Source organism: Aethina tumida, chromosome 4 (assembly GCF_024364675.1).
Source record: "Aethina tumida isolate Nest 87 chromosome 4, icAetTumi1.1, whole genome shotgun sequence".
NCBI classification, from domain to species: domain Eukaryota; kingdom Metazoa; phylum Arthropoda; class Insecta; order Coleoptera; family Nitidulidae; genus Aethina; species Aethina tumida.
In genome coordinates this window covers 12,442,045-12,466,415 of record NC_065438.1, presented here as the reverse complement: position 1 = coordinate 12,466,415, position 24,371 = coordinate 12,442,045, and the positions used below count along the sequence as shown (strand labels likewise).

The following is a 24,371-nucleotide window of genomic DNA, read 5'->3' as shown; positions in this document are numbered from 1 at the left end:
TTCATGTTTTCGTATATTACCAGTGACTGAAAAGACCCACTTGATAAAGAAATATGGAATCTTAGTGGCTGATGTTAAAATATTTTTTTCTACTATTAAAACACGTTCTTCCTCAAACTTTACGTTGAAAACATGTGTATGATGGTGACTAGCTCCTTAATTAGTAAATGACAAGGGAAAAAACAACAGTTCAATATACCATAGCTGGAGACCGTGCGGAGTTTATGCCCCTTTGCACAAATAATCGCTCCACCCACTAATCAACAAATGAACAGCACTAAAACACGACCACTCATGATGTCAGCGATCCCAAACACCGTGTCCGAGCCACTGAACCAGGCTCGCTCCGCGACCAAACCAGCTCCACTAGTGTGTGTGTATGTATGTGTGTCTATTCCCTCGTGAACGCCGCTCGCACCGAGAAAAAAGCCACCGTGGTGAACGGCATTAATGACGAAAAGGAAAAAAATAATAGAAAACGAACGGCAACGCTCCAGAACAGCACGCTGACAGTTTCCAGACTGCGATGTAATTGGACCTCACTATCATAATGTTACACATAAATTTGGATAATTGTTTGCATTTAAGTTGAGTTATTTTTCATTTAACTCAAAAATATTAAGTAAAAATGTACTTACTACAAAATTTATAAGATTAAATTTATAAAATATTAATAATAAATCAATGAAACGTTAAAATGCTATTAGAGCGAAGGGACGTAATACATAATTTATTTCTTGAGAAAAAAATCTATAAAATAAAATTAAATTACTATATTTAACAGGGGGAATTCAATTTTATATAAAAAATTAATTTGTTAAAAATTTTTGTTACTTCAAAAAACAATAAATATACAGGGTTTTAACAAATCAACAAAATCTAAAAAATCTATCTGTCAAAGAAACATAAAATAAAGTTTGAATATCAAATTTTATCATGGAATTCAAATTTTATTAAAAAAAAACTATTATAAAATAATCAGTTTGATATAAATTTTGGTTACTAAAAAGGGTGTCCAAATAAATATACAGGGTGTTAACAAGGAAATGTAAAAATGATATCTATCAGAGAGACGTGAGACATTATTAAATTTTTAGATGAAATTTTTCTAAAATAAAATTTCAATGTCAAATTTAATAATTGAATTCAATTTTCACCCACTTAAAATTTTAGACAAATATGTTAAATGTAATTAATATTATTTAATATTTAGGCAATATTTTGTAAAATAATGTTATTCTATGTAAAATAAAGTCTGAACACACTAAAAAAGTTTTTTGATTTGCTGTAACATGTCTTAACCCATTTAATACATCCTTGACACACCTTTTTATCAAATAAGAAGATGCATAAGAAAGAATATACCTTTCAAACTTAAAAGTTACATAAAATTAAATAAAAGTTTCATGTTTTCAAGAAATAGATATTGTATAACTCAATCCGAAGTTTTTAATTAACTCAACTCTACATTAAGCCATGAAGCCGGAGAAATTCAAACTTTTCATACACTTATTAGTGATGCAATTTAGTAAAATCGTAAATAACCGTCTAATTACAATTAGTGGAATTCAGGAAATTTATTAAATGCATAAGTTGTGAAAATTAATATTTATGAGTTATAAAAATAATTACCGATAATTATGAAAATAAGGTTTAAGAAATTCATGCCAAGATGAACTTGTTCTGTGATATAGTTATTTTATGTGCCGGCTATAATTAGCCCCAAGAAAAAACCTTAAATTATACATCGAACAATCAAGAACATGTGTGCACCACGCAGCAACCCGATAATTTGATTGATCGATTATCGAATAGAACTGGGGCAACACATCAAAGATATCTTGGCACGAAAGTTGCACCTGTTGCTTCGAAAAAACAATGTTGCAGTGGTACAAGAAAGGAGTGATCGGTAAATAAATTACCTCCATGACGTCATTGGCGAGCCGTATGGTTCTGGCGGTGTCGCTCGGATGCGGGGCGGAACCGTCGGGCCCCAGTTCGACCAGGAGGGGCGCAGCTTCGCCCCTGCCGTCCCTCAGGTTGCCGGCGTTCGTTCCCAGGGCGCCCGGCTTCTTTTTCCTCTTCCGCGGAGCGCAGTCCGCCGGTCTTCTGCGAACATGAAACATTATGGATCCTGAAACATAAAATTAATCATTATTAATAAGGGTATGAGTTGTAAATTTGTGATATTTAACGAAATACCACGTTTAAAGGGCTTTATCTTGATGTTAGTGGCTTTATTAAATTAACAATTGAATACTAAACACAGGGGTTAATTAACGTTGTATCAATGAATCATTAAATTTAACTTTGGGAATCACATGAAGATAATAGTGGCAAACTTCCAGAAAACTTCCAAACTATGGGCCTTCCACATAAGTCTGTTAATGACAGATTACAAAAACAAAGTAAAAAAAGGAATATTTTTATTATTATTTGGGATTATGTTTTAAGAAATTGGTGCATCTATTTTGTTTAGAAATATAAATTGTATATTCAATTTTTCTTTTATTTTTTCAATTAAGGAATACTTTTTTATTCACACTTTGGTACATTTATAGAGATATATACCCATAGAGATAATCTTTAAATATAGTAAAAAATTAATATTTTCTTGAATAACAAAAAACCTGATATACATCAGTATATATAGGAAAAATATGTAATATATAAGTATCAAGACGTTTATCATAAATGACATCAAAAAAATATGCCATTTTTATAATTTAATTAATGTTTAATGTGTAAATTGATAATATTTTTTCAAGAAGTTGTTATATTTATTTTATTTACAAATATAAATTATATACTCAATATTTCTTCTATTTTTCAATAAATATAATGTTTTTATATTATTAATAAATTTTATTGAAAAACAGAAAAATCTTTCTTCAATGTTTTTTTTCAGATTTTTTTCGATAAATAAAAGGTTTTTTTATTTGTATATTATGTTATTCATACAGATACATAATTATAAGTTCTTAGTATAGTAAATAATAACTCATTTTATTGAAAAGCAAGAAAGAAACTAATATCATGAAATTTACAACAAATAAAATCTATAAATATGCTATTTTTGTAACATAATTAATAAATAATTTGTAAATTGATTATTATTTGTGCTTATGTTTCAAATTTATATTTATTTCATTCAGATTTATAAATTATATACTAGTTATAATTTTTTTAATTTTTTTTTCAATAAATAAATGGTTTTCTTATTTGTATATTATGTTATTTATACAGATACATAATTATAAGTCCTCAATAGAGTAAAGAATAATAAATTTTAATGAAAAACTAAAAAAGAAACTGATATACATCAATATAAATTCAATGTATTGTGCATAATGAATACAAAAAACAGTAACAATCATGATTTTTACAGCAAATGAAATGAATAAAGTATACGATTTTTGTAATTTAATTAATGAATAAAGTATAAATTAATTATTATTTGTGCTTATGTTTCAAGAAGTTGAAAAATTTGATTGATTTAGAATAAATTATATACTCATTATATTTTTTCTATTTTTTTTTTCGATAAATAAATGGTTTTCTTATTTGTACAATATGTTACTTATACAGATACATAATTATAAGTCCTCAATATAGTAAGAATAATAAATTTTATTGAAAAACTAAAAAAAGGAACTGAAATACATCAATAAAACTTCAATGTATCCAATGTGCATAATAAATACAAAAAGTTTTAATGTTTCAATAACTATCATGATTTTTACAATTGAAATCAATATAATTAAATTATATCTTCAATGTTTTTTCTAATTTTTTTCAATAAATATTCAATATTATTTATACATAATCATATGTCCCCAATATAGTAAAGAATAATAACTTTTTTTTGAAAAACAAAAAGAAATCAACATTAATACATTAATATAATTCATACATACATACATAATATAACTTCAATGTATCCAATATGTACAGTAAATATAAACTATCATGATATTAACAACAACTGAAATTAATAAAATGTGCCATTTTTGTAATTTAATTAATGAATTTACATATTATTCATTAATTAAGTTGATTATGTGTCAAGTAGTTGATATATTTAGAAATATAGATAATATCTAATTTTTTTCTATTTTTTGTTCAATAAATAAATAGAGACCTATTTGTACTTTATGTTATTTATACATATACATAATTATAAGTTCTAAATATAGTAAAAAATAATAAATTTTATTGAAATACCAAACAAATTGATATACATCAATATAACTTCAATGTACCTGATGTGTATAACAAATATATGAAGTTTTGATGTTTTAATAATTATCATGATAGTTACAATAACTGAAATCAATAAAATATGTAATTTTTATAACTTAATTAATTAATTATGTGAAAATTGATTATTATTTGTGGTTATGTTTCAAGAAGATATATATTTATTTCATTTAGAAATATAAATTGTTTATTCAATGTTTTTAACTATTTATTTTTCAATAAATAAAAAGTTTCCTTATTTGTACTTTACGTTATTTAAATAAATACATAATTATAAGTACTAAATATACTAAAAAATAATAAATTTTATTAAAGTGTGTATATTGGAACTTGTGCAAGTTGGGTAAATATTATTAATTTTGATATTTACCAACACCAACACCTACTTATAAAATATGTCATTTTTCTACGTTAATTAATGATAAATAAGAAGGGGGTGGTTATGACAACAGTTATAAAACCTTGACACAGTGAACTTGTAACTATATACTACATGACCATCTCTCAGGGGGCTCACTCATTAAAACGACATCAATTTTGGCACGACCCGTGTCAATTATTTAAAAAGCAAACAACAAACAGAGGCGTTCAATGAAAAAAAAAGTGGAACAGACCCGATAAGTAGTGCACAAACACAGACGGAAAACAATTTGAATGCTTTCCAGTCTATTTTCGTAAATGGGCTTTGTTTTACGACTATCATAATTAAGTAGCACTCGACACCCCTCGTCGTACAATTTTAGAACGACACCCCAATGGGCATTTCAGAGTTTCGGCGTCGGTTGACAAATTGAACTGGGCACGTTGTTTTTAGAAGTGACGTACCAATTTTACACATTTTAGAATTTTGTGTGGCCCAACGGCCGACCTGACAGCTGGAAAAACTCGATTCTCCGGAGGGATCAACAAAAATTACGTCTCCAGCGTCGGAGATCCGACGTCAAAACGTTTACTTTACATGATCCACGTAACTTTGACACCGAAAACAGTAAACAAGCACATATATATATATACAAGAACTGAAAATCCAAACAATTACCCAAGAAAGGCAAAACACGTTTCATGTTGTGAATTTTTTTTATTCGTTGCACGGACGACCGTACATGCGCTGGCTGCAACCGCACTGAAAATAGAATCTTTCAACGTAGCACATACTGAAATATTTATATTTCACACATAAACACAGTTGGTCGGTGTTAAATAAAAATTCCTCAATTGCCCGTATAAATTAGTTTGGACCGAGTTTCGGGCAACATCCCGAAGCAATTTGGGCCGGGCTGATGGAAATTTTAATTCCGCCGACGATGGAAAAACGTTACGAAATTAATTCTGGCGTAATAGAGTTATAAATGCACCTATTAGTTGGTAATTAGTTTTTTTTTTTAATGGCGATTGCGTTCGTTCCACGAAACGAATAATTTGCTGAATTGTACCATAAAATACTGCAGGTGCCATTAATTTTCTGCAAAATGCCTTTCGTGTGTGAAATTCCCGTAATATCCATTTTCTAATAAATTCCGATACAAACTCGGTTTCAAAACTGATCCGCATTGTTCGACTCATATTGAATTGATGGCTTATCGTGACATGTAATCTAATATGCAAATTAAAAATTATTTTTTTTTGCGGTGACCTGGATATTCTCTCCTATCTCCGTACACAATGGTGCAGATTGGAATTTAGTGCAGGAACAAATTGATATTCGGCAGCGAAACACGAGTGAAAAGTGGCATTCAATAATTATTCGATGGTGGTTTACTTTATTTTTAGATTTTATATTATAGCGGTCTCTTGGTGGAACCTTTCATCTTGTTTGTAGCTTTCAGTGTGTAGATTAATTGGCATATTTGAATCTGGAAGTTGTAACTTAATATTTTGGTATAAATACATCTCAGAATGAATAAGAAATTGAAGGACATTGGAAACAACTTTATAACAAATTTTAATGTTAGTAAAATATGCAACACTCTCATCACAGTGCTTCAAAAACTTCGTCATCAATGCTCATATGCAAATTAAAAATAATAATAACTGTACAACATATACTTCCAAAAAATACTCATTTTACAGCATTAAATGAAAGATTTATGTAAGTCTTCTTAAGGATATCAAAGTACGAAAAAACTGATGGAAATATATGAAAAAAGGCAATAAGGAAAATGTTGAACCTTCACCAACAAAACTTAAATTGTACTGTGTAATTCTTTTAGAGATAAAGTAATATCAGTATTATAAAATATTTAGATAGAAATAATATATTTATTCTTAATCTAAATTTGTTATCAATGCTCATAAACAAATTAGAAATAATAATAACTGTATAATATATACATCCAAAAAATACTAATTTTACTGCATCAACTGAAAGATTTATGTAAGTCTTCTTAAGGATATCAAAGTACGAAAAAACTGATGGAAATATATGAAAAAAGGCAATAAGGAAAATGTTGAACCTTCACCAACAAAACTTAAATTGTACTGTGTAATTCTTTTAGAGATAAAGTAATATCAGTATTATAAAATATTTAGATAGAAATAATATATTTATTCTTAATCTAAATTTGTTATCAATGCTCATAAGCAAATTAGAAATAATAATAACTGTATAATATATACATCCAAAAAATACTAATTTTACTGCATCAACTGAAAGATTTATGTAAGTCTTCTTAAGGATATCAAAGTACGAAAAAACTGATGGAAATATATGAAAAAAGGCAATAAGGAAAATGTTGAACCTTCACCAACAAAACTTAAATTGTACTGTGTAATTCTTTTAGAGATAAAATAATATCAGTATTATAAAATATTTAGATAGAAATAATATATTTATTCTTAATCTAAATTTGTTATCAGTGCTCATTAGCAAATTAGAAATAATAATAACTGTATTATATACATCCAAAATATACTAATTTTACTGCACCAACTGAAAGATTTATGTAAATCTTCTTAAGGATACCAAAGTACGAAAAAACTGATGGAAATATATGAAAAAAGGCAATAAGGAAAATGTTGAACCTTCACCAACAAAACTTAAATTGTACTGTGTAATTCTTTTAGAGATAAAGTAATATCAGTATTATAAAATATTTAGATAGAAATAATATATTTATTCTTAATCTAAATTTGTTATCAATGCTCATAAGCAAATTAGAAATAATAATAACTGTATAATATATACATCCAAAATATACTAATTTTACTGCATCAACTGAAAGATTTATGTAAATCTTCTTAAGGATACCAAAGTACGAAAAAACTGATGGAAATATATGAAAAAAGGCAATAATGAAAATGTTGAACCTTCACCAACAAAACTTAAATTGTACTGTGTAATTCTTTTAGAGATAAAGTAATATCAGTATTATAAAATATTTAGATAGATATAATATATTTATTTTTAATCTAAATTTGTTATCAGTGCTCATAAGCAAATTAGAAATAATAATAACTGTATAATGGAACAATATTAATATGAATATTAAGGGGCATTGATGACGTCAGAAGACTTGAAATGTTTGTAATCGAAATTTTTACGTCTTTCGTTCGGGCTTAAGGTTCACTGTGGAGGTTAGTAAAATTATAATCATAAATAGAAATATCCAAATGTACTGTCATTTTCGCTGGAAACTAGTGTAATTAAACAGTCAAAAGATATCACCCCAGCAAACACAGATTTGTTGACAAAATTAACAGTGTATTTCACCAGACTGCAAACTGATCCTGTGTTGATCTATTTATCAGTGCAGTGCACTTAAAACAGCGTAAATATTGTATTGAATTCCCACAACGCCGTTTGGCATGTGATGACTTGACATTTTATCTCCCAGTGCAAGCAACATTGCATTTGCGTTTAATAAACAACCGATGAAAGACGCCTTTATGCAATTAAGTCTGGTCTCGAAATAACACGTGCTTTTTTCACTCGGCGTTCACGTTGCCGATGAAATTTATACGGGCTTTCCTTTATGTTTTGCGCACGGAACGGGAAACGTTTGAATGGAGGTATGGAAATGTCTGGGTAAAAGTGCATTTGTATTCATTTATGCTGCACGGGAAGGCGGAGATGTTCTGCGGGAATTGTTCTATTAATCCCGTTCGAAAATAGTGTTACGGGGTGAAATAATGCGGAAGCCTTGACATCAATTCCATTAAAAGGCTTTGCAAAATTGGAACATATAAAAAAGTGGATTATGGCGGTATTACCCCCATTTGTAGGCCGTAATTAATGATTGCTGTTACGCAGTATTGTAGATATCAGTCATACTATAGATTGGGAAGTCAGATCGGTTCTGGAATAGTTTCGGCAAGGTATTGAGAGATTATGCAAATAACTTCCCTGTCAGTCGATTAAAGTTTCACGAAATTTCCTGGTAAACAGTAAATTATGTAGCAATTTATTACCGCACAGGATCAACCCCATTTCCTGAACACGTAATAATTCAATATTCGAAAGAGAAAATATTAGCCACCAAAATTAATATACAAATTTATTATAACACAAACAAACGCGTGTACACAATGTAGACTACATAATTGGTCTAATTTAGACATGAGTGATTTGACGCATTGCAGTAGTAAGACTTTGATCGACAAATATGTGAACAGTGTCGACAGACAGTTCCACAGTTTAAATTCACAAAATTATTAATTCCATTATACGAACGACGTGATTAATTTTATCGGAGCAGGATCACGTTTTAGATCTCAAACTATATCCTGATTTATTTTTTCCACTGCAATAAAATTGATGACTTTTATAAAGCGCGTCACTAAAACATTTTTATTAGGTTAGATTACCGAGGTGGCAGTTTTATCCCAAACAGATATTTACGATCCTCCAGAGCGGCAAATAAAAATTTTCCGGCGATACGTTACGTCGTACAGACACAACGATAAATATCAATTCCTGAGGGTTGTTTCGAGTTTACTCCGGAAACAGTACACTCTTGTCTGAAGTTTACACCCCTTTATATATTTAGATCACACAGAAACATGGAACTCGTGGAATAATTAAGCAAACATTGCTTATACATGATGTAAGTTGGAGTTATAACTCAAACAAATGTAAACTTTGTACATAAATTATTTCGATTTTTGATTTATATTCATATTTATATATTGAGTGACAATGATAAGTAATGTGATCGATTTGTTATTTAATTTAAACAATTTTTTTGTGTAAGGACAGAGAGGAGATCTGTATCTCAATTTTCTTTAGACTATCCAGTAATACATTCAGAAAATTGAGGTATCTAATTTGCTGCAAGATAAGGCCTGACCTCATATTGTTAAGGTAATTTTGAAGTTTTTTCAGCATTTAGATGTAAATTTGCTGTCACAGGAAGATCTTCAGATTTATCAACGATTGAAAACTTGTGGATCATACATAAAAATTCAATATCAATAAACAGATACTTAATTGCTTAATTATAAATATTTGTTAATTTTAAATATTATAATAAATAATTTAATGTTGATTATTTTTTATGATTTATATTTATATAACAATAATTATTACTAAACAAATTTTTAGTTTTCGGTTTACAATTTTTATTAAAAAATGACTTAAATGGATAAATTTGAAATATTTAATAGAAAACTATTAAAATCTTCTAAATGGATAAAGTAATTGATCAAACACAAGAGACTTTTTTGTAGGGTGTTTAATTTCCTACAAAAATATATGTTGGACATTTTATAATATTTCTATGAGTCATAAAGTTTAGAAGTAAATAAAAAATTGTTCAAACTTTGACTTATATCTTCTAAATGGTATGAGTTATGAAAAAATTGTAAGATACCTTTTCTGAAGAACTTTCAATTTCCTACAAGAAATAGAAAGAGGACTTTACTATTAAAATTAAGGGCTCATCTTTGAAGAATATTTTTTAAATGTGTCTAGAACCAATTTTTCAGTGACAGAAGTTAATATAAAAATAGTTGACTTTTGGCCCACCCTAATATTTTAATTTTAGATAAGAAAATCTAAAATATTGTACTAATTACATTGAAATTGTTTTCTTGTCTTTAATAATATTATTCTCCATGATTATTTATTATTTGTTGATCTATATTATTTTCTTTGATTAAGTAATTAATAAATATTATATATTTATTGGAATTTTTAGAAGCTTGATACTTAAATAATTTCCTGTTTGTAATTCAATATTTCAATTAATCACGAAATTATTTTTTTTATGTAAAATTAATATATTAAATTTTAATTGATTAATTTCATAACAAATATGTTTCTTTGATTTTAATAATATATTAAAGTAGTAAAGTAACTGATTATTCATTATTTATCAACGATTGAAAACTTATGGATCATACATAAAAAAAATTCATCATACCCTCCACAGATTTTGGGTGACCTTCAGCATAAAATGTGATGTGATGTGGTACGAAATTGGCTGCCTCAGGATGAAATTAACCACCTCAATAGATCAACATCAAGATGAGTTGATGAGTGTCTAGATCATCGTTGAGGTCAACTAATTTTTAGTTTAAGTAAAACGACATTTATTACTATTTTTAGTGTGAATTATTTACAATTCTTTGGTTACAGATAAAGTGCAGGTTATTTATGTAGTTTAAAGAAAGACAGAAGACTTCGAAATTCAACCCACCCCTCACAAACACTTCAACGTTAAAATAAGCTACTAATAACGAAATTGACGACCTTATTAGATCAACAACTTCTTGTTGAAGCAAACAACTTAGTGTTTCCAGCATTGTACAGAAAACGGATAAAGTGCATATTATTTATTTAGACTGCAGAATTATTAAAGAATAATTGATTTTTTTGATCAATTAGGCGTTTAAATTTCTAAGTTAGTTCGTAGAAGAAGTACTGCATAAATATTTAATTTAATCAAATAAATTGGGGCAAGACACAACTGTATAAATTTTGTTGACGACAGTGAGTAAATGTAATGCAACATTATTTGGAAACTAATCTATTTATGTTAGTATTTAGCCCATGATAAAAACAAGTTTAGTACCATTAAACGGTCCAAGACAAATGGGTCCGTCTCAATTACCAAATTCCAGCTTTCAAACCGAAAGGGATTCGATGCTGTCAACCCAAATAATTATTGTTTCAGACTCATAATGTACATTTCAATTTGGGCGGTCGCCCCAGGGCCCAAAAAGGGTCGATATTTAATCACGGGACTCCCTTTAATTTACTCACTTATCCGAAGTGGAAATAAAGGAGGTTGCGACAAATTTCCCGGCCCCGGAAGCGCTTCTCGTTGCCGGCAATCAATCTTGTTTGTCGATCGAATTATCTTCCCATTTTTCGTCAGCTGTATAATTGGCGGATGCGCCGGTACCAACGTAAATTTCTCGTTGTCGTGAACGTTTCGAGTCACGTTACGTTCTATCTGCCGCTGTGTCATTTAGAGCTTAACATTTTTAATTAGTTTTCCTAATTTTAGATCGTTTAAGGGGGTGGGAAAATCATTACCGACAAAATGTGTCGCCCACGATGCGACAAATCCGTCTTTAATGCGCAGTCCTAAGAAATTTAATTATGTGCGAAATAAATTTGAGAACATAATTCGCAGAAACATGTTTGCATTATTAGCTGCTGTTAACGACAAAACTTGACGAAACTTTAGGGTGTGTATACGTAAATTCCTATATAAATGCGAATTGTTTCGCTAGGTAGTTAAAAATTTAGGAGTGGGTTCAATTAAAAAGTCGGAAAGTAATTAAAAAGTACGGAGAAAATTAATTTATTAATCTGGTTTTACGTTTAGTCGCCATAAATTGCCTTTGCTGATGGAATATTCTATGCGAAAATTTCATATTTATTAATGTGTATCCGACGAGGCCAACAAAATGATTTTTTTTTTGGAGCCCTTTGAGATAGCTGATTGAATTTAGTTCTGGTACAAAGCATGAGTAAAGAAATAAAAATAAATTTGATGTCAAAATTGTAATTTCGTGTTTCATTAATACCCTTAGGCTCATTAAATTCTGTCTATATCTGCCTTACCCAGCTCAGTATGTTACTGAAGTTTCGTGAGTAAAGTTCTGTAGATTTTCGGTGTTGTTTAGAATTCAGATTCAACTAAAACTATGGCATCTATAAGCCAATAATTAATTAACATATATTTCTGGCAAGTAAATGGAAATAGTAATAAGTTAAAAAACAAAAAGATAAATTATCCAGAAACAGTTGAAACATGGCTGTTGTTTGTAACATCAGCTATTTACAAAATATCATACAAAACAGCAGGAACAAACAATAAAACGTTCTGTTTCAGTACAAACTTTCCAGATTCAGCTGTGCAAACTTACTTTTATGTTTTATAAACGCCGATTTCTGTCACCTGCTAAAAAACAAATGATAGTTTACTTCAGCCTGAAGGTAACAACATACAAAGATAAAGTTATTTGCAAGAACATCCATCTGACTAAAAAGACAGTTCTGTTAGTAGAATGAAACGGGTTTGATTTACTTGTTTCGGACCCATTTGTGGAAGCAGCGACAAAACCAAAGTGACACAAAGACATGCCACAAAGTAAAAACAGTTTATGCCCCCATAAAAAACCTCCCTCACACAGATAATTCCGCCTATCCCATCGGATTTGAACTTTATACTTGGCTTTTTACTTTTTTTTTTCTTCCACCGATATTATCCATGTGGGTATTTGCCGGCGACGCCACCCTTGACCGTTCGCTAATGAAATTTCGTTCGGACAAGTTAACACGTCGATTCGGGGCACCCGCGACACAAGCACACGTCAAAGGACACACACACACACACACTCACACGGTGTACATACAGTCTGTGTATTTTGTGTGGGCAGATCGTAACAATACATTCGAATCGACGGACGTGATTTTAGGTCACCGGTCACAATAAAGCACGATGGGAGGAATTGCTGCGACGAACGATTGTATGCAAATCTCCGTCGGTTGAGGCCATTTGAAAAAGTTCTTTGCCTGTTTAACCGGAAATTTTCGGCGCTTGATCGCCCTCACAGACACATTCGTCGCTTCTAGGGATTATTTGTTTTGTTGTTCGTACCAAAAAAATGACATTTCTGACTTCAGGATATGATTTATGTTTTTGTTAGGTGATAATTGTTGTGCTTTGATAATTATCATGTCATAATTATAAATTGATTAGTATTTTAAGATCGATCAAGAGTTTATTTCCCCAAAATTGGCTAAAAAAATTCTATTGAATGAAACTCCGGGAAATATTTGAACCCAATTAAGCATTTTTTTAATTTGAATAATTTTAAAATATTTGCAATTATCTAATAATACAATATTTCAATTAATTACTTAATTATTTTATATTGGGTGAGGTTAATATCTTAAATTTTATTACTAAAAAAATAATTAATTATTCATTATTCACTTAAGAGTATCAGTATTTATTATTTGATCTATTTAATATCCGTTTGATAATAACTATTTGTAATTTGTGAATGATTATTTGATATTTATTACTAAAATCAGAATTTTTAAATACTAGATTATTGCCAAATTAATTTTAAATAATCATACTAATCAATTTAATAATTATATAAATATATTTATAATGATATCAATGAACAGATATTTAATTGATTAATTATAAATATTTGTTAATTTTTTATGATTTATATTTATATAATAATAATTATTACTAAACAAATTTTTAGTTTTCGGTTTACAATTTTTATTAAAAAATGACTTAAATGGATAAATTTGAAATATTTAATAAAAAACTATTAAAATCTTCTAAATGGATAAAGTAATCGATTAAACACAGGAGACTTTTTTGTAGGGCGTTTAATTTCCTACAAAAATATATGTTGGACATTTTATAATATTTCTATGAGTCATAAAATTTAGAAGTAAATAAAAAATTGTTTAAACTTTGACCTATATCTTCTAAATGTTATGAGTTATGAAAAAAATGTAAGATATCTTTTCTGAAGAACTTTCAATTTACTACAAGAAATTTAAATAGAAATTTTCTGTACGATCAAGTAATGACGATTTTTTTTTGCCATATGGAACTGAGATGAAGAGGACTTTTCTATTAAAATTAAGGGCTCATTTTAGAAGAATATTTTTTAAAAGTGTCTAGAACCAATTTTTCAGTGACAGAAGTCAATATAAAAATAGTTGACTTTTGGCCTACCCTAATATTTTAATTTTAGATAAGAAAATCTAAAATATTGTACTAATTACATTGAAATTGTTTTCTTGTCTTTAATAATATTATTCTCCATGATAATTTGTTATTTGTTGATCTATATTATTTTCTTTGATTAATTAATTAATAAATATTATATATTTATTAGAATTTTTAGAAGCTTGATACTTAAATAATTTCATGTTTGTAATTCAATATTTCAATTAAATACGAAATTATTTTTTTTATGTAAACTTAATATATTAAATTTTAATTGATTAATTTCATAACAAATATGTTTCTTTGATTTTAATAATATATTCATTTAAAGTAACCGATTATTTATTATTTGATCTAATATTCTTTTGATAATAACTGTTTGTAATTAATTAAAGATTATATTAATATATTATCAATGTCACAATTTTCTTAAACCAGATAATTATCAAATTAATGAATTAAACAACAGTTTTAATATGTTTGTAATGATGTCAATAAACAGGTGTTAAATTATATATTTTTTTAAATTTTTAGGATAAGGTTAATCGTATATTTATTGAATAAATATTTTGACATTGATTATTTTTTTTAATTATAATTATTATTATTAAACAAATTTTCACTTATATATTTTTCTATATTATATATTATTTTTTATAACTTTTGATAACCTTTATTCAATTTTCTAATAAAATTTGAATGAATTCAAGATTTTAAAAATTACTTCCTTAAATATTTCTCTTTTTTAAAATTTATGAGGTAAGGTTAACACCTTAAAAAATGTAAAAAATGTTGAAAGAAGTTGATTAAAACGTTAACCTTATTATGTTGTTTTAATTCACCATAAACTCAGCATAAATGGAAACGACACTTTGTTGAATATAAATTTACGAATAGGCGTTGTTCGATTTTTGGGTGTTTCATAAAAGCCCACGAAAATTGGGTGACATTTATTAACGTTTGTTTAACCAACACACTCCGGTCAATAACACCAATAACATTGACAACGTCCACTTTTTATACTAATGCGTCATTTGTTAATAAACCCCACATGAAATTATCCACATTATATCAAATACTAAACGACTTGTGAACACAAAGACAATCGGGGCTAGGAATTAACTATTATTATAGGTAAATTATAGCTTTATATCCCCTAGATCAATAAAAGTACTATTAGTTTTCGGTAAAACTTTAATACTCAAATTATATATTTGAAATAAAGGGCTGAGCCGTAAATTCCCGGAAAATGTTCAGATTATTCGGACACGTGCACGGTTTTGTTGGAAATTATGTAGATCTTCGACAAAAGAGGAATTTCGTATACCGAATTATACGTTCCGCACCAATTTACATACAATTGTTTGGCCGAAAGCGCCGACTACATTCCGGCTTAGCACATTCTCCCTCATCCGTTCTAATATTGTGCTTATGTTACGTAATAAAGGATTAATGCCAGCACTTTCATGGTTTTCTATTAACCGTACGTTCCGAGGTGAAACAAACCAGATTTGTTTCCCGGTTATTCGGAATTCCTTCCCCCAAAGTCTAAATGGCGATTTATTTATGTAGCTAATTTTATCCGGGGTTTGGACGTTCATATATTACGTTTAATATTGTTTGGCCGACGCATATTACTGTAATATTACGGGACACAATAAACGTCTCAAGAATTAGAACTTAATTAAGTTTAATAATTTTGGGGATTTATTTATGTTTAATAGTAAATTTGACACTGTAATATTTGTGGAAAATAGAAATAAGTAACACACATATTATAATTAAATCAGCAGTTTAATAATTTTGAGGCAACTTTCAGAGTTCTAATTGGTTTGTAAATTTCATGCTGCAATATTTGGGGAAAGAAAAATAAACAACCTAAGAAATAAACTTTAATCAGTACACTAAACAATTAATAATTTCCAGGGTTTGTAAATTTCATGCTGCAATATTAGAGGAAAGATAAATTTACTACCCAGAAATTAAAATAAAATCAGCACGTTAAACCAACAATTAATAATGTTGAGGCAAGTTTCAGAGTTCACATTATTAATTTCGAAATTTTATGCTGCAATATTAAATAAACAGTACATCATACTAACAAATAATTTTGAGGCATCATCTTTCAGAGTTTATCAGTGTTGTACGATCAGTTGTCGACAGCATGAAAAGTGTATCGCAAACTTCTAATCGGAAAATTAAACTTTAACCGCTAAAAGCATTTAAAATTGTATCAACTTTTAATAGGAGTTTAAAGTTCTGTCGGTCAACGCAGTAATCAATCTATTTCGCTTTTAATGGGAAAGTAAATTACAAACTTTTCGTCGGGGGTTGTCGCCAAAATAACATAGGTCTGCGGTTGACAACAGCGTTGTCGTTCTATGATTTTGTGCCCGGTTTGATTGGGAATAACAATGAAATTGAAACGCCAAAAACAATATGTAGGAAAATTAATTAATTCATAAAAAATATGTTATAAATATCTCATAGCTAATGGATTATAATTAAATACCATATTTGTCTCACAAACTCAAAATTAAAATTAATATTTAGATTTTACTCAATATTTCTATACAAAATTTTATGACCGGGTATTTTTATTTAAGAAATTAGATTTTTATCATTATTTTTGAGGGTACCTTAAGAAATTAAGTATTATTTTCTTGTAGATTGAAGGGGGCATCTCGTACGTCACCTAACATACTTTAAAAATGGTTGTAACATTTTTATTTATTGATGTATTTTAATTATTCATAAAAACATTGTTTGTCCAAAATATTTCCTATTTAAGTCATTATTTTTTGTTAATATTAAGTGAAAGATGTATTTTAAATTTAAGAAATTAGACATTCATAATTATTTTCTTGTAGATTGAAGAGGACACCTCTTACTCACCTAATATACTTTAAATATGATTGTAATCTTTTTATTTATTGATGTATTTTAATTATTAACAAAAAAATAATGTTTGGCAAAAATATATTTAAACCATTATTTTTTATTAAAATTAGGTGAAAGGTGTTTTTTCTAATTTAAGAAATTAAGTATTCATCATTATTTTCTTGTAGATTGAAGGGGGCATTTCGTTCGTCACCTAACATACTTTAAAAATGGTTGTAACATTTTTATTTATTGATGTATTTTAATTATTCATAAAAACATTGTTTGTCCCAAATATTTCCTATTTAAGTCATTATTTTTTGTTAATATTAAGTGAAAGATGTATTTTAAATTTAAGAAATTAGACATTCATAATTATTTTCTTGTAGATTGAAGAGGACACCTCTTACTCACCTAATATACTTTAAATATGATTGTAATCTTTTTATTTATTGATGTATTTTAATTATTAACAAAAAAATAATGTTTGGCAAAAATATATTTAAACCATTATTTTTTATTAAAATTAGGTGAAAGGTGTTTTTTCTAATTTAAGAAATTAAGTATTCATCATTATTTTCTTGTAGATTGAAGGGGGCTTTTCGTTCGTCACCTAACATACTTTAAAAATGGTTGTAACATTTTCATTTATTGATGTATTTTAATTATTGATTAAAATATTGTTTGTCCAAAATATTTCCTATTTAAGTCATTATTTTTTATTAATATTAGGTGAAAGATGTATTTTCTATTTAAACCATTATTTTTTATTAATATTAAGTGAAAGGTGTTTTTTAAATTTAAGAAATTAGATATTCATCATTATATTCTTGTAGATTGAAGAGAACACCTCGTACTCACCTAATGAACTTTAAATATGATTGTAATATTTTTATTTATTGATATATTTTAATTATTAACAAAAAAATATTGTTTGGCCAACATATTTTCTATTTAAACCATTATTTTTTATTAATAATTAATTCATCATTATTTTTTTGTAGATTGAAGGGAGCAACTCGTATATTTAATATTAGGTGAAAGATGCTCTTTTACTTAAATTATTAGTTATTCATTATTAATTTCTTGTAGATTGAAGGGGTCGTATATCACCTAACATAATGATAAGCCATTAAAGTTTGATCAAAATTTGTGGTGTTTTAAACTTAATAAATTAGATTTTACATCATTAATTTCTTCTAGATTAAAGAGTACAACACGTTTAACATTTAATATACTTCAAAAATTTCAATTTATTTTTTGATACACTTTAGTTATTTATAAAATTATTGCTTTTCTAATCTTTATAGTAAGACACAAAGACGAATTAATTTAAATATTGTAATACTATAAAGATAATGTTTAACTACGAACTTAGCATAACTATTCTTATTTCAATCACCTTATCATACTAAGAAACCAAATAACTTAGTATTCATTGCAACATAGTACTAGTAATAAACTTGATCGACTGGAAAATACGTGCTTTAATTAAACGACAAAGGAAGGGAATAAGTTCTGAAACTTTGTAACGTTCACCTCCGCACCAACTTGATAACTTCAAACACTCAGTACAAATTTCACCTATACTAAAACAACGACATTGACAAACACTCAAAAGGAGAGTATTAAAACTAATCTACTTTATTGTCACGACTGCTTCTCTCGTTCCTTTGTCATCGGAACACCCGAAAACATCCTTGATGAACGCCTCTCCTTCGGATTTTCCATCGTAACAATCCACTTGAACGCGCTCCGATTTCGTTCGCCAAACAGAGAAAACTGCGCCAGTCTCGTAAACTTCCATAACGGATATCCGTTTTCGACGAACTCGAGTTTCGGAGTGCTTGGACAACATTCGATTCAATTAAAACCCCGTGAGGAGGTGAGGGATGTTTACACCAGGAAGTGGAAAGTTGTAAATTGCATTTCGACGTCTTGTACTACTTCCAGACACTAATTGTTTGCATTAGTTACTGTCTCCAGTTTAATTATTAGATCGGATCCAGGGTCTTATTAAGTAAATCGTTGAAGTTTTTACGTGGGGGATGAAACTTATACAATTGTGACGTGTTAAACTGTATCCAATTAAATTTATTAATAAACCCTTGATTACGGTTATCCGTTGGGCCCGAAATAGCCCTCATTAATACAAAATGGTCCGTGAATAACTACGTTTGAAACTATACACACGACGGGCTATTACACAATCGCCTGAAAATGATACATGCATTGGCGTGGGCGGCATTAACTACTGGGCCATAAACTCCTTCGGTAATCGCACTTTATGTTTATCAATTAAAATGGACACTGCATACAAAGATGTGGCTGCTGCACGCGTTTAGTTAGTTTTAAACCAGGAATTATCGATTAAACACGTAATTTCCGGAAAAGTGGAAAAAACATACACAATACGGAAACATGATATGAATCCAACGTGTTACAGATTAGTATCTACATGTTTATGCCGCCGTTTGTTGGATTTTAATAATTAATGTTGGAAAATAACCGGAATATAAAATAAACACTTTTTATGCATCATACGCTGCACAAATGGATTAATTATTAATAAACGAATTAGTTATTGTGACACGAAATGGAATTTTTAAATTGTAACTGACGTTTTAATCGTTTTATATATATATATATATATATATATATATATATATATATATATATATATATATATATATATATATATATATATATATATATATATATATATATATATATATATATATATATATTGTTGAATTTGCAAACACTCCCCAATACATTGGGGATTCGAATAGTGACAATAAAGCTTATCAGTTTCCACATGATGAACCTTGGTTGTAAAAATGTAGATAAAAAATGTCCTTATACACTTACACAGATATCAAACAAAAATTGAAATAATCGTTAAAATTTTTTCAACACTGAAAAAATTGTTACAAATATTTTTTTTTCTGAAAGAGGTAATTTTACTTCAATTTTGACATTTATAAAATTTTTTATTAATATAAAATAATTTAAAAAAAAACATTACATTTTGATCAATTTAACTGAATTGAAATACTTATTGCTCAATTTTTGTAACATTAAATTTTATGATATTCTGAAAACGAATATAAGAAAAATTGTAAGAAAAAATATTTCACAGAATATGAAAAGAATTAACAAACTTCTCTTAGACAACTTTTAATTTAAATTAGAAATATCATCAAATTTTCATTAGATTCTTAAATAACAAACGTTTTAATCAAAGCTTTTTAATCTGAAAGACAAGTTGTTGGTAAAAGCTGAAATTAAAAAATAACATTTTGACAGATCAATTAAAAAGAAATGAAATGTGTTTTCTTTTGATTTTTTAAGAGTTTAAATGCTTTTTAATAATATTAAATATTTTTACTTTGAAATTTTTGGTTACAATGTACCAAAACCAATAACAAATGTTTGTTTGCTGCAAAAAATATTGATAAAATTTTGTAATATGAAAAATTAAATTAAGAAAACAGAAATATATTTTTCCAAGTTATGGAAGACGCTTTTCGTACTTATTAAATAGTTTTTTATGTCTATAAATATAAACACAAACATAAACTAAAACTATCTACAGAATATAAGAAAATACAAATATATTTTCCTTAATTTCCATTAATTAAAATCATTACATTTTCTTAACATACGTTAACAGATTAATTTAAAAATAATTAAATGTCTTTAATTGAAATACTTTTTAATAATATTTAATCAACAGTTTCTTATATTCTGAAAATATATTGTAGCTGTAATTTGTGCAATATTAATTAAGCATTTTACAAAGAACTTTTTGATTATAATATGACAAAGTCAATAATAAAGATTTATTTGTAATAAAAATAGTCATTAAAATATTAAAAACCATTAAAAATATATAAAAAAAATTATAAATGAATCTTTTTCTTGTTCTTTTCTCATAAAAGAAAACAGAAATATTTTTTGACAAAGTTTTAAAAAATACTTTATTACGTATTTATTAACTATTTTTCCTCATATCTTATAATTTAAACATAAAATTGCTACAAAATATGAAAGAAGTCAATAATTTTTTTTAGATATTTTTTAATTTAAATGAGAAATTGTTTAATTAAAGCTTTAATAACTTGAAAAAAACATTTTGATAGATCAATTTAAAATTAATTAAATGTTTGTTTATTTTTTTAAAATAAAGTGCATTTTGAATATAATTAAATATTGAGAATTAAACAATAGTTTCTTAGAAAATTAAGAAAATGTAAATTATAATAACAATGTACAGTTTTGTAAGTATAATTTGTGTAAAATTAATTAACATTTTACTCTAAAATTTTTGTATATTAACTTTGTAAATTGTGAATAAAGCTTTATTTGTTTCAAAAATTATCAATAAACATTAAAAACCGAAATAAAATATTTAAAAAAGTATTCGAATGAAGTTTTTGCTGTTTTTCTTATGAATGTTAAGAAAAATATTGAAATATTATTCCAAACGGAAATTAAACAAAAAAGCGTTTTTACCCTTATTAAATATATTTGTTACGTCTTATTTAATTTAAAAATAAACTTATCACAGAATATGGGAAGAATCAACAAGTTTCTCTTAAATTAAAAACTTTTTAATGTGAAAAGCATGTTATTCCAAAATGCTAATGATGCTGAAATAACATTTTGACACATCATGTTAAAAAGAAGTTAAATGAATTTTTTTTGAATATTTAAGTACTGAAATGTATAAATACTGAAATAAACAGTGGTTTGTAATAAAATTAACAAAATATACATTTAATGAAAAATATACAATTGTAACTATAGTTTGTTCCAACATTAATTAATATTATTGTTTGTTTTGGTTAAAATGTAACAAAACCAGTAATAAATGTTTATTTGCTGCAAAAATCAACAATAAAATTTTACGACACATTAAAAACGCTTTCATTATTTTATTAAATTTGTATTAAAACTCAACATAAATATGACAAATGCAACCAAAGATTGATTATATTTAATAATAATAATAATAAAACATACATAAAGGTAATTTATATTATTATTAATATTTAATTCTGTAATTCTGAAGTATGTGATTACAATATAACAAAGCCTGTAATAATGTCAATTATGTACAATAAGTTTCAGAATCGATACCGGAAAAAACAAGTAAATTATTACCTACACATTATTTACTAAATTTAAACAGTTATCGATTCGTATTAAATTTTAATTCAACTATATCCGTAAGTACAGTAATTAATAAAATTCTTTTCAGACATGTTCGTTTCAATCGACAATAATGAGGCCCGTTTCCATCGCGGAAACTGGTTCAAACACGTGCAACTGACATTACGTTTGATACGAGAAAAATAAAAAGAACACGCCCCATAATATATTACATTTGCCTTGTTTGCCGTCCGTTATTTAATATCGGAACACTTGCACGGGAAACTTCAGCAGCTTCCTCGCAATGTCGGACGCATCCGCATTAAAAAAAAAAAAAAAACAAAAAACAACAAACAAATAAAAATCGAAAAACCCATTTTCGATTCGTTCAAAACTTACTTACCGAGCATGACCTCGCATTTCGCGTTCCTAAACCGCTTGTAGGATCTGAAGCCCATCATCTTGAGGCCGGTATTTTTTTTTCTCTCTGCTACTTGGTTTGCGCCTCCACTCGCCTTTTTAATTTCGTCACTTAATTAATCCGCATTCACGGCCGGAAAGGGAGAGATAATTCGGGTTTATTAAATCGGCCGATGCATTTAGCGATGATGAGCCTCCTGTACGAAGACGGTGCTCAGGTTCTTAATTTTCGACGAATAAAGTTCTTGAGTTTGAAGCATGAACAACGACGAAAAATATATAAATCTGGCTTGAGACTTTGACAAATAATTTTCTCGTATAATTTTCCATGTATAGAAGGAAACAAGTAAATAAAATTATTTTATTTACACACAAGTAAGTAATAAAGATAATAAAAAGTAAAGACTTAGTTCAATAGTCATTTAACGGTATGAAATATTTTACAGTAAGTTTTTAATGTTGACAATAAAGTTTTATGGTCTATTGTAAAAAATATTAAATAACATAAGTTAATGCTTATTTAAAAAAATATATATAAGTTGATTTGAAGAGTAAATTTCAAACTAATAAAATATCTAACTTAACATTATTGATTATTAGTTTTTTAGTATTCATTCACATCGAATGAAATTGAAATACTAACGTGTTTCAATTTACCACAGCCATGTATAATTAATTATCTTTTCCCTATGGGTAATTGATAAATGTTGTATTTGCTCATAAAATATACATACTAAATAAGTTTCACGAAGCGGGAATATGGTAATGTAAAGACATGATGAGAAATAAAATGTCTTTGATCTTGGTAATTGAAAGTCGGAAAGTTAAATATGTCTTTGGTAAAGTCTAAATTATATGATGAAGATACAAAAAGGATACCTTGAACTAAACACTTATTTATTCCTGTTATTAACGGTTTAAAGATGTACGAAGTTAAAAGCATTTATTCAAAAAAAATACAATTAAAACAACACTGAAAAATAATTTAAAAACTTTTTTCAATTTAGCAACTGACACAGTAGTTTCCATAAACATTGGGAAAGTTTATAGAGATGTATAATCAGAAAAATAATTATACAAATTTAAGAAAAAGAAACAATATTTTGATATTTAATCTCATATTGTAGAATGTATTTAAATGACTTAAGTAGTTAATTAATTAACATTTAAAAATGTGAAACAAATTATTTTTTGGTAACTCAAATATAGAAGATATTTTTCATAAAAAAATGAAGTTAGAAATACCTTTTATTATTTTTTTAATAAGATTAAGAAGAGATCAACATTTTTTTAGTTAAGACTGCATATTTCATGATTCTTTTAAAAACCATTCATATAAAGTAATTTATTGGTAAATAAAATATTTTTTCAGTTTTGTAAAAGTTGCCTTATTTTTCTTCAAGTTGATTTTACATAAATTTATTATTGACGTTTAAAAATCTGTAATAAATAATTTCTTACTAATAAAAGACATATTACAGTTCATTAACTCAAATAACA

General features: G+C 27.2%; 1 protein-coding gene across 4 annotated transcripts in view; it reads right to left on the bottom strand.

The window, feature by feature from the left end:
• The window catches only part of LOC109605080 (afadin), a 101,427-nt gene that overhangs the window by 12,641 nt on the left and 64,415 nt on the right, over positions 1-24,371 (bottom strand). For all 4 annotated transcript variants that reach the window (XM_049966796.1, XM_049966793.1, XM_049966794.1 and 1 more), the window contains exon 7: positions 1,923-2,134. In XM_049966796.1, coding sequence (XP_049822753.1) covers positions 1,923-2,134 — 212 coding nt within the window. The remainder of the gene's footprint in view (positions 1-1,922; positions 2,135-24,371) is intronic.